The sequence below is a fragment of the Zonotrichia albicollis genome, chromosome 3, assembly GCF_047830755.1.
Source record: "Zonotrichia albicollis isolate bZonAlb1 chromosome 3, bZonAlb1.hap1, whole genome shotgun sequence".
Classification (NCBI taxonomy): Eukaryota; Metazoa; Chordata; class Aves; order Passeriformes; family Passerellidae; genus Zonotrichia; species Zonotrichia albicollis.
The window spans coordinates 89552518-89565296 of record NC_133821.1 but is presented as its reverse complement, the minus strand read 5'-3'; the positions used below and the strand labels follow the sequence as shown (position 1 = coordinate 89565296).

General features: G+C 38.7%; 1 protein-coding gene across 4 annotated transcripts in view; it reads right to left on the bottom strand.

The window, feature by feature from the left end:
• The window catches only part of ROCK2 (Rho associated coiled-coil containing protein kinase 2), a 93993-nt gene that overhangs the window by 41798 nt on the left and 39416 nt on the right, over positions 1 to 12779 (bottom strand). For all 4 annotated transcript variants that reach the window (XM_074538099.1, XM_074538101.1, XM_074538102.1 and 1 more), the window contains exons 2-3: positions 11754 to 11835; positions 1113 to 1213 (exon numbers count right to left, since the gene is read on the bottom strand). In XM_074538099.1, coding sequence (XP_074394200.1) covers positions 1113 to 1213; positions 11754 to 11835 — 183 coding nt within the window. The remainder of the gene's footprint in view (positions 1 to 1112; positions 1214 to 11753; positions 11836 to 12779) is intronic.

Sequence of the window (12779 nt, the reverse complement as noted above, 5' to 3'; positions counted from 1 at the left end):
TACAAAGAATTTATAAAAGGATCATAAATTTATTGTCATTGTACACTGTGTCTCCTATAAGCCCTTCACAGCTTAGATCCTACCACATTCATCAACAAAACTCCAACACATCTTTGTATTTTCCAAAATGGTTATACATTACAAGACAATGTGATTTTCCAGTTTCCTAGGGCAAAATTATCACAGAACAGTAAAATACCAGCTCCAGATCAACAAGTAGGAGCAAGAGAGTAATTTTTGTTACCTTGTGGTAACAAGATAACAAGCTTCAATTGCAGCACATTAGTTGCTCCCCTTTCCATTGACTTGCTTTATACCTCTATTCCTCTAAAAGTACTCACCCAGAAAATCACCATGGATCAGCTGGTGCAGAGTTATCTGTAAGCTCATGATAACTTGTCCCTAATGTTTGCATTCTAGATTCTATCTGGCACTTACATCCAATACTTATTTCAAAACTGACATATCAATCCATCTCATACACAGGTTCATATTTTTGTGCCAATTTATCAGACAACAGGACTTGGAAGTCCTGGAAAAATCAAAATTAAATGAAAATCAGACTACATGTGATACACCAAGTTACTTTTTGTAGCTTGATTACCCTTTTTTAATAACAATTTCTCTGCAACAGAAATTTTAAAAGTAATCTCATTCATAGTTTAGGTATTATATTGCGTACAATGTCAAGGGGACAACGTTATGGAAGGAATCTTTTAAAAATTCTGTGAGTCATGTCACTTAAAATACAATGCAAGCATCACAATTATAAGAACAAAACAAAAATCTTTTGTTGCAGTGTTTGCCTGCTCTTTTGTAGAAGGTTTCATATATTATACAGTGATACTTGTAGCCAAAAAGATTTAGAATTGCCATGGACTGCCTTTTTGATTTTGACCAAAGGATAGAAAACATTCCTGAGTTCTTCCTTTCCTCTCCATCGTATTTGGAACTCAGATTTACTGTTTACTATGCACAGAAACAATCTCTCAATACAATGAAATTACACTTGTTCTTTTTAAGAAGAATTTTTAAATATAAAACATGAAGATTGAGGAAGTTTTTGGTTAAAACTGTTAATCTCTCTAAACATTAAATCATTACATTCTTACCAGCTGCACTTCTCCAAAAGCCCCTCTTCCAATCACCTTAACAACATCATAGTCTTCAGCTTTCATTTGTAAAGCTCGGATTTTTTCCACAATCTTCTCATCTAAAACAAATCAAAAAGAAGTTGTGATAATGCATGTATTAACAGAATACAATTTTAGCTATGCATTTAGAGTAAAAATAAGCTATTTTTATTCAAATGTTTAGAGCATTCTTGGTAATTGTTGAAATCTGTAGTCACTGTTAATATCCCCTTTCATTATTCTTTGGAAACCATTAGCTGTCTACCTTTAGCTGTAACAAATGAAATATCTTTCATATTTTGCTGACTCTCATTTCACACCTCTAATAATCACTCACAAGCTTATGGGAAGATTCTGGTAATAAAGAGAGCCAGAGATGCCTATCTGGAATTTTCAATCATTCCTTGCTACCTGCTGCATTCCCAGGATCCACTGACACTCCACTGATAATGCAAGGTGGAGTATGTGGTAGGCAAAAAGCACTGCAGGTGTAACCTGCTCCTGGCACACCTGGAGGGCTCAACAGCACTCACATGGCAAGCAATGTGACTTGGTAACCTTCATGTAAAACTGCAGATCACACAAAGATCTGGCACATCCACTCACCCATTCCATATGAAACATTGATTCAAGTTTACAAATGAGTAACTGCTGGCTATCTCACACTGCTTTTTTGGTGTTCACTGTATGTGTAGTTCTACACTTCTTAAAATGATGTCTACAATGCTCTGTTCAGTATTCTTCAGATAAGCACTGCCTGTCAGAATGTGTCTTATGAGCAGTTGTGAGAATCTGTAAAAGGGAAAACAATGAAATTCTGATCTCTGACAAGTTCTAAAAACATACAAGGTCCTAGACTTTTTAATCTTGTAAATGAAGCATGCTACGAATGCATTCCCAGCTAAATGCATTTTTAAAATCTATTCTTATTACGAGGACAAAAGATCATCTGAGGCATGACAAGCTCCTACACACACTTAGAGGAAGAACAAAACAAAGCAAAACAGGTGGCTGGAGCAAGAACTCTACCAGGGAAGAGCAGGAAATTGTATGAAAAGCTGTGGATGCTTAGATTCAGAGAGGGGTAGAGGTTTATATACTGCGAGATCCCCGTTTAGGGTCAAATACCATGGAATTTTATCCCTAGAAAGGCATTAAAGAGGATCTCAGATCTGAATACCAGGGAGAAAAGGATGAGAAATACAGTTAATGCAGTATGACATTAAAGATGACATGGTCTAAGGGAGTTAATGATAAGAACATCTAGTAAATAGCTTAACCATTCCTACATATTCATGAAGAGCAACTTGGCAGGCCACAAGCAATCCAAGAGATGCCTGACCATCAGGAACACTTCTTTTCTTCCAAACAAGCAATAGGCCAATAAGGCATTTTACTGAGTTATAACCCTCAAAACAATGACCTAACTCACACCAGACAAAGCTCTGCTTCTGCACAGAGTCCTCTGAAATCAAAAGGTGTTAAAGCACAAGACTCAGCCATAAGAAGTGATATCTGTCTTTCAGTTACGGATCACATCAGTAGCTGTGTGTGTTGTACAACACAACACAGGGATTTCAGTAGCAGGGACCCTTATGTCTAAGTAGGGGTGCAACAGAAGTGGACAAGGAGGCACTCTCATTTATTATTCACAGACAAGAATGAACTGGTTCAGAAAGACAAAGTCTGTGGCAGACTTGGCAGAAGCAACTGCAAGATGGTGGAATTTAAGACTCGAACAGACCTGAAGAAGGAAAATAGCAGACCTTGGACTTCAATCCAGAAGAATCGAGCCAGACTATGGCTTGTTTGGAAAACTCACGGGCAGGATCCTGTGAAAAGCTGCTGTGAAGGGCAGAGGAGTGGGCTGATCTTCAAAGATGACATGTTCATAGCACAAGAACAGTCTGTTCTAGTTAGCTATCAAGCTGTTCCAGTTAGAAATCGAGCAGGAATGGCAAGGAGCCAGTCTGCCTAAATGGGTAAACCTCTGCCTCAACTTACCACAAAAGGCAAAGATTTGGAACATGGAAGCTGAGTTGGGTTACCCAGCAGGAACCTCTCAAACTGGAAAAGATGGAATTGGGAAAACCAAGCTCAGCTGGAACTGAAACTAGCCAGGATTATGAAGGGATACAAGAGATTCTATAAATACATTAGCCATAAAAGAAAGACTGAGGCAAATATAGTCCCACTGCTCCCAGTGTGGGAGGTGATCTAGTACCAGAGACATGGAGAAGATCAAGGCAGTCTATGCCTTTTTTGCTTCACTTCACTCTCAAGCCCTGCTCAGGAGCCTCTTGGGTCCAGTGAAGCAAACTTGGCATATACCAGGTCATGAGACAATACAGGATGCATCCAAGTGTGCTGAAAATACCAGTCAAGACCATTACCAGGCTGTTCTCTATCACCTTTGAAAGGTCATGGCAACTTGGAAAAGTGATGACTGGTAAAGCACAAATGCCACACCCATATTCTAAAGGGACAACAAGAAGGCTACAGGGTGGAATAGCAGCCTGACCACACTGCCCAAGATGATCATGCAGGAAAATCCTTCAGGAATCCACTTTCAAGAACGTGATGCACATGGAAGGATAAAAACACCCAGAATGGATCTAGAAAGGACAAACTGTGTTTGACTACCCTGATTTCCTTCAATGATGAAATGTCTGTCTTGGTGGACAAAGGGAAGGCAGTACATTTCCTTGACTATAGCATGACTTCCAACACAACATCTCAAAAGTATCTTTATAGCCAACCATGGACTGCACAGAGGAATTATCAGGTGAGTGGTAAAGTTGCTGGCGTCACAGCCAGTGGTTTTAAGTTCAAAGCTGATGCACTGGAGGGCAGGGTGGCTCCTGTGAGTGACCCAGACAGGATGAGTAACGAGTTGACAGGAAGCTCGCAGTTCAACAACAGCAAGTGCAGAGTCCTGTAGCTGGGATGGAACAGCACCACACAATGGAATAGGATGCACTCACCAGCTAGCAGGCACCATGAGAAACAGGACCTGACAGCCCTGGTGGACAACAAACCAAGCAGAGAGGAATGAGGAGCCAGCCTTTGCAGTGACTGTGTGAGTATGTGCTGGTAAATGCACAGACAGTAAGTTGAGGGAAGTAGATTTCCTCCCCTATCTGTCATTTGCGAAACCATATGTGGAATATTATGACTAACTTTGGGGTCATCAGTGCACAAAAAACACTAAACATTCCATTGCTTCATGGAAGACCACCAAGATGATCACATGATGCTCAAGAGAAGCTGAGAGAACTGCAATTGTTCAGGTTAGGGATGGGTAAATGGTTGACCTCAACAGAAGTTGAAATGAGGTTTTATTTCAAAGGGGTACAAAGTGAAAGGACAAGAGTCACCAGACAAGATGAAATACCAGAAATCCCATTTTGCAGGAAAAGAATAGTAAGAACTGGGGAAAGGTGCAGACTATCAAGCGGAGCTAAAAGACTCCATCTATGGAAGTTCTCAAAATTCAACTGCACAAGAACCCGAACAATCTGATGTAACATCAAAACAGGCTTGACTTTGAGCAGAGTTGGACCAGCTGCCCTCCAGAGATCCTTCCTAACCTGTGGAACACAAAAATGCTACTGTAAGTTTCTTCTGAAGAAAAGACTGGATGTGACAGGGAAGGGGAGAGATTAATGTTACAGTGAGGGAATGATCTGCTAATAAAGTTGTAAGGACAGAGGCAATTAAAATCTCCAAAAGTAAACAAATCTGCTACATTCAGTGTACTTGTAAGACCAAGGTAATTCAGTGTGTCAACAGGAAGAGGAGTTGAGAGAATCATGATGTTGTTTCCATACAGAATCATGAAAGCCTGGACCAAAAGCATAGGAAAGCAACAGTGCTTCACCCACACAAAGTTTATTATTTTTGTTAATAACATGAATTAATTTTGCAGATTGCAAAGGGAATTGCTGCGTTTGGAGCTGCACATCACAAGCCCTGGTACTAGACAAGGAAGATAAATACAAATTCACAGGAAGCAGCAGTAGAGAAAAACTTCAAGTGACAGAGAATGTGCAGTTATATAATGTTACATCTCATTAGACACAGGAATGACATGAGTTTATTTTAAATGTTTCTGTCGTGTTTCAGTGTTTTCAAATACGTGAAATGAGAAATCTAACATGTTGAAAAACATGTTGAAAAAACAGTGTGTAGTTTTATGCAGCTTAATATCTGAGAAGAAACTCACAGGAATACTTCTGTATAAGGTAGAAACTATAAACAAAGTCACTACAGCTCCAGTGAAACTCCTCAAGCATTAAATAATGCAAACAAGCAATAAAAACCCAAAAATATGTTAAACAACCAGGTGAGGAGTTATTAGTTTTATCATCTGAGTGAAATGCTGAGAATAGAGAAATCCTACTTGCTTTGCTAAAAGCTGAATAGAATGGCATGGCATGGCATGGCATGGAATAGAATTGAACAGTTCGAAGGGACCCACAGTGATCACCACTGCAATTGTCTGACTGTTTCAGGGCTGACCAACAGTTACAGGTTGTTAAATGCATCTTAAACACTGACAAGCTTGGGGCATTAAATGTCTCTCAAGGAAGCCTGTTCCAGTGTCTGACCACTGTCAGAATAAAGAAATGCTTCATCATGTCTTGTCTGAACCTCCCCTGGTGCAGCTCTGGACCATTCCCATATGTCCTGTCACTGCATCCCAGGAAGCTGAGCTCAACACCTCCCTCTCCACTTTTCCTCTCTTTAGAGAGCAATGAGGTCACTCCTCCTAACTCCTTTGAAATTTAATAATCTCAGTTAATAATACCACATAGGGATGCAAATGTTGCAAAGGTATCAGTAGTACAGATGGGTTGTCTATTTTGGCATAAAATCTTATGGATATGGAGCAGATAATCAATGCATGGAACTAATCTGAAACAAAAAACTGGGGTGCAAGAAGGCAAGCTTAGATTAACCCTGAAGCCACATCGTAATTGCAATATAGTGGATCATAAGATTTAGTTCACAAAACATAACCTAATCCAGGGTGCAGGAGACCTTTTCAATAGCAGCCTCCTTATAGTGGTCTGAATTTTCAGATTTCACACAGATGAGTTTGAAAGTTTTGGTATTTGTATGCAGGTCTCATGAATTTGCAACAGCACAAAGACTAGCAGAAGAAAAAATATTATGTTTAAAGGAAGGCATTAGGTGGACTCCCCAGCCCCAGAATGGAATGTTATCTCATAGAAATATTGTGACATTTAAATAAAAGTTCTAAAACATGAGAATACCATCACCTATCACTCGGTTTTCTTCGTTAACACAGGAAGGACCAGGAATGTTAGATACAAAGAGTCTTTAAGGACAACTTTTGATTTACTATATGAAAATGGCATTATAACTTTTGAACAAATAAAGTTTCACTTTCTGAAAGGGCAGAGTGTCTGGATCAGTCGCTGACAGCTGGCAGCAAGAATGTGGCTGAAGGTTGCAAATGCTTGTGAAAATGGAAAAAATACCTGTCTAGAACAATAAAGGGGAATAGGGAGGAAGGAAAACTCCAAATTTTCTGCCTTTTAAGATTTAAAAAAAGGTTCATATGCAGGTTATTTTCTCTTAAAAAAAACCCACGTGTATCAAGCAGTTCTGGGGAGTGTATATAAGACAAAAAAAAATTGCAAGGGAGTGCAATTTTACCCCACAGATCAGACACAGTCAGTCAATGAGTGCTGCTATGGAGTATGTTACGTCAAAAGTTGCTGCCCTAGGCAGAAGTCCAGCCAGAAGTTAAACTGAAGTACAGCCAGGAAGTGCTGCAATCCCACAGCTGAACAAAACCAAACAGAAAGCACAACAGAAAGACTGAAGTAATGAGGGGTGCATCTGTAGTGTCTGGTCAAAGTGTATGAAGAAGAAGAAGCTGCTGGCGACCTTGCAGAATCAGAAGGAACTAGAAGGCACAGCTCCAGACAGGGTAATGCTTCCTCCCTCAGAGAAATAAAAGGGGAACATGAGAAATATGTTCTCTTGCATAGATGGAAAAGAGCAGAACACAGGGAAACAGAAGGCAGCAGCCCTCTCTGGCTTACAGAGAACACATCCCTAATGTAATGAAAATAAACCTGATGGCAGGGCTGAATTGCTTTGTATCTACCAAGTACCCAAAAGGGAATGTGGTTAATGACACTGACATATAACTTGTTTATACATCTAAGACATTCTGTCTTACACACTGTGGCTTGCATGCTCTGCTTGGGAAAGTTGGTTATTTGATACCTCTCCTATCCCTACTCCTACCATAACAATATCATTAAGAATGGAACTGGAGCCCAACCTGCTGAGGTGACAGTGAAGACCTGGCAGGGAGCTGCCTTAGAGAAGCCAAGAGAAAACCAGAGGAGCAATTAGCTCCTTAACTCAGTGGAAGTTCTACAGTGCACTAAATTCCCAAGATAGCAAATGGCATCTGACATTTCATGAGTGCTGCTGACAGGAAGCCCAGAGCACACAGAGCTGCAGCCCTGGGAGGCACTCACACCACACGGGGTGACACAGGTTCCTGTCGGTAACCACACGGCTGGGCAGGGTTCAAATGACATTACAAAATGCAAGGGGAGGAACCAGAACTGTTGATTTTGCAGGAAATTAATCTTAACAGATGCATCTTCCAAGTAAGCAGTGTCTGCTTGGAGAGGAAAATGGCCAAAGGAACTTTTCAGGGAGTTTAGTCAGGGAGTCTAGAAAAACTGGTGCACAGGTGCCACATCTCTACTAGAAGTCCCTTCTACTGTAAATACATCCCCTGTCACTACACTCTACAAGTCTGCCAACCTACATAACATCAGCAAATCATTTTAACAACACAGGTTTCCAACTCTTGAGTGATGCTAAATAATGCACAGAAAAATCACTGATCCATTTAGGGAGTCAAGACTTCTGGGTTGTACAAGGCCTATTTATGGCACCCCTCTCTATGCTACTATTTGGACTTACTCAAAATCCATTTTTTGTGCCCTTCTATCATGATGATAAGATTATAAATGATTAAATGTTTCCAACTATTGCTTAAACCTGTCATTTAACTATTTCAGACTAAATTGCATTGAATGGGAGATCACCAAAAAAGGCACAAGCCATTAAGACATGATTCAACAATTGGCAAATCTTAGATGGCAGAAAAATTGACCTGGAAGAACTTACTCAACCTATTGCCTTTGCCTGGATGACAGAAGAGGAAAAGAGCAAGAAAGATTTCTTACACCAAGCCCATGCTGAAAAACTCAGCTTCCTTTTTTAAAATAAGCTAATTAGTTTTTGCTCTCAGAGAACTATGAGACTCCTCTCATTGTTTTGGGAATTAAATATTGCATTACGTTTTTCTGTTCCATGAATATGCTAAAAACCAGAGCAATTTAAAATCAGAATACCATCAGTTAATTAAAGCAACAAAAAACTGAAAAGAAATGGTTGTATTATGTCAGATATTTAATGTGCCTCTTCCAATAAACACAGGCTAACTTTGGTTCAGTACCTTAGAGGAAGTGGTAAGAAATCAGAATAGTAAGGCAAAGCAGGCAATTAAAGCATTTCTCTCATATCAAACAAGTGAAGAGACTGCTTTGGTGAAGTGGTCACAGAAACAGAACACATCAAACTCCTATAGTGTGGACAGTTAATAAACTGCCTTTGTGAAATAGTTGAAACATTTGAGTTTCAGCTTGCAATTATGAGTTGAGCCAAACATAAATTAATGTCTCAGCTGAAGTGCAACTGTTTCATTTTTAAACTAAAAAAAAAAACTATTAATGAAACATTAACCTGAATAGTAATAACTTGACATAGGTTGGAAGTAGGGTGTATACAAACCCCTGGGATTGTGGTGGGGGAAAAATTATCTCTCAAAATGTTATTGTGGAAGAATTAAGTGATTAAACTGACTGTAAGTGTGATAATTATTTAGTGCTCTCCACAATTTCTGCAGACTTGTGTAACGTGGATGAGCGGGATGGCAGTGACCCTGCTTTAGCTGCCTCACTGTGCAGCACAGTGTAACTCCAGGAGGCCCTGCCACTCTCCAGGCTGGCCTCAGGAAACCCTGGGCAGGGATGCAGGCTTCAGGCCCCTGGCACAGACTGCTCAGCAGAGTTTGTCAGAACCTTTTGACAGCAGTTCTCAGCTGGACATTTGCAGCAGCTCTTCAGATGCTGAGAAAAATCACAAGAGACAAGAACTCGCTGTTCCTTACCCTAAGAAGGCAACAACTTACAGTTCCGTAATTTCTCAATACAGTTCCCAACTTTTCTTCCAAGCCCAAGGTTGCAAGAGGCTTCAGCAAGCACGTGCCACACTCTTTCCAGTGATACCTGCAACCCTCAGAACAGTTTCCAAGAAGACCTGAGCTATGGGTTTAACAATTTTAAACTGCATAAAATGGGGGTGTCAATAACAACCCAGTTGTCCTGTTTTTTCCTGTATCTGAGTGGCTCATTTTGTGCTAGCACAAGTATCAGTGAAGTGAAATGAAAATCAGAAACTGATCTTTGCTTTTATTTTGCCTGACTAGTTTTAATAAAAAGAAAAAATGAAACCTGACTGTCTGCATTAATTCTGCTCAGTTTCCCTGTGTGGTATATAACAAACCATACAACCACCTGTGTCAGAAAAGACTGAAATGGATCACTGTGCCGGGATTGATTCTTTCTTTTGCAATATCAAAATACTACCAGCCTTGAATGTTTGCAAAATTCTCATTTCACAATTCATTTTTTCCCAAAGTGTAAATCACAGAAGATATGCAGCACTATTTTTATTCTCTCCCAGTCAGTACAGAAACAGCAGAGAAGTTACATGTGTGATTCTTGAACAAGATGCACTGCCACACGATATGTTGGCCAAAATAGTCAGGTGCTGCATGCTTTTTTAGAGTTTAACAGGTAAAGATGAAGTGCACCCTTAAAAACTCTTTATTAGCTACTGTGAATTTTTTTGCAACACATCTCAAAATTCTTTTAACTAGTATCTGGCTATTTCAACAGTATACTGTCAGGTGGTTTAAGAATAAAAAGGCAGTAATAAAATTGTGAACAAAAGTATATTTTCATGTTTCTGACATTGCTGGTAGCCTCCACGTCACATAGGATACTTAAAAATATTTACTACAACAATGATAGAGAGCCTAGAGGAGGAGAAGGAGCAACAGCCTTCGAAAAAAGGGAGACAGTCAGCCAGAATATTCAGGGGCTGCAGAAAACAAGCAAGAAAACAAACAAAAAACAACCAATCAAATAATAACCAAAACCCCAACCTGCTCCTGAGGCTAAATTGTTTTCCCACAGTTACTATTTCTAATAGTCAAAGAACACTGGTCTTCTGATCAGAGAGAGGCTTCTAATTTTGTTCTACTGAAAAAAATAATAATGTAAAAGCAAATATGACCAGCTCATAGAATTTGCTGATAAATTTTATTTATGTCATTTTCATAGGGGTTTCCCCTCACTTCACACATACAATGCTCAGTTGCAAATAACAAAGATACTTAAAATGCTGTTTACAGACCCTTTCTTTCATAAATATCTGCTTGAATTCCTTTGAACTCAAACTGAAAATAATCCTAAGGTATGCCTCTATGTCCTAATCTGCTCTTTCTTATTTACTGTATTGTAAGTGATTTCTCCAAATGAGACTTTACTGGCAACTGTTAAAGCTGTATGTCCATCTACAGGGCTCTGCTAAATCTCATGGAGAAGCACTGAATTCCAAACAAAGAACTCACCACAAATTACTACACCAGCCACTATTTAAGTGAAGAGTTTGAGTGGATATTCCAAGGAATCCCAGGGCAACAGAGGACAAACACATACAAGGTCTTACCAGTAAAGAATTGAAAAGGAGTTGCTAATAGGACTGCATCTGCAGAAACCTAACCTCAACATATGCAACAGAAAAGGTTTTTTTTAAAAAAAATATACATCTCAAAAGAAGCTCACTACAAAGCATAGTTATTCCAAAAAGGCTTACTCACTGCAAATTACAAAATAATCTGTTATTTTTACCAGAAAAAATGTTCTGCTTATATACAATAATAGAAAACACTTCAAAACCACAAAATACAGCTACTTTGATGTAGAATCATACGCTTAATAAATTACAAGATCCTGTCTACAATTAACATGGGGTGAATCACAAACATTTATGCAAAGGTTCAAAAATGAAGCAACAGATTTTAAGGTACAACAATTTAGTTTTAAAAACCCACGGAAGACTTCTCTGTTAGATTCAATATGACTATGTAAACAATGTTGACTTCAGTGTAATGAATTCCTGAAGAATAATAACTAGGATTTACTTAGCAAGTTATGTAACTACACATACGTAAGATAAGAAAATAGCATTAAAGGAGTTTTCCAACTGTATTTAGGAAAATAAAAATCTGGTGTTTTCCAACATATTTTTACAATATAACAACTCCCTTAAATGAAATTTCTCTCAGTAATAAATGGTCCTCCAAAGCCTTCTGAAGCTCAGATTTATAAAAATTAGTAGAATAACTATGAGTAATGCATTTCTGACCACTCAACTTCTTATGATTGAGATCACAACAATGTCATTGTTCAAGAGCCACTTGCAACTTACATCTATTTAAAAAATTATCAATGTTCTTGTTCTTCCTCAGCGCTGGATAATCCAGATCAAGGACCAAAGAATTCAAGCCATCCTGAAAAAAAAAAATAAAAATAAGTTAATTGAATTCTAAAAATCTTAATTAACAACTTAAAATTACTGCACTGAGACTGATTATACATTATTCAAGCACGCATTACATTCCTAGTAGGCAAATCAAACAAGCTCTCAAGTATGTTTATAAACCAGCAGAGGAGCCAACACACACTGACTGGCTCCAAGCTCTATAAACAGTACAGCTATACTACCACTGATTAGTGGCACTGGGACTTAAACTGGAGTAGTAGTTTTAATCTTAATCAGTAAATAATCTCACTCATTAAACACTGATTTAAGATACTGAGTTCAGTCAATCCATTTTTCTTACTTCTGTTACACTTTTCCTGCGAAGACTTTATGTTTGTATATCCATATTATTGCTTTGATCAAAGTCTTTCTACCTTCTCATTCTGGACATTCAAAAGCCAACCACACATTTTTCTTGGAAGCAAGACATGACCTAAACCTAAGAAGACAATTCACCATGTAATTCAGACTCACAACACTAAAATACCTTTTCTAAGTGACTCAACAGTAGATGAGCCAGAACTCTACATGCTGTTCTGCCTCCCATTATCAATGCCTCAGCAGAAAACAATTGAGACTCCTAAAATGGCAAGCAATGAGATCACCAAAACTAAACTAAAAATAGTATTTTAAATGCCTGTTATAAGACTTTACTCAGTTCCACCTTTCTGCAACCTGGAAAAACTTAGAAAATTACTCTTCAAACACAGAGACCTTTCCAGTTACACAGGGACAAATAAAACTAAAAATTAGCTTCAGATACTAAGAGCAATATACACCATTCATTGTCAGCAGCTGCAGTGTTTATCCTGAACTGGCAGCTTTATTCGTTGCCCTAAGAACAAAATCCTGAGACTGCTTTTTCAGGTTTTTGATCCTTGACAGGGCATCACAGAGATTTAAGTCAGAGAC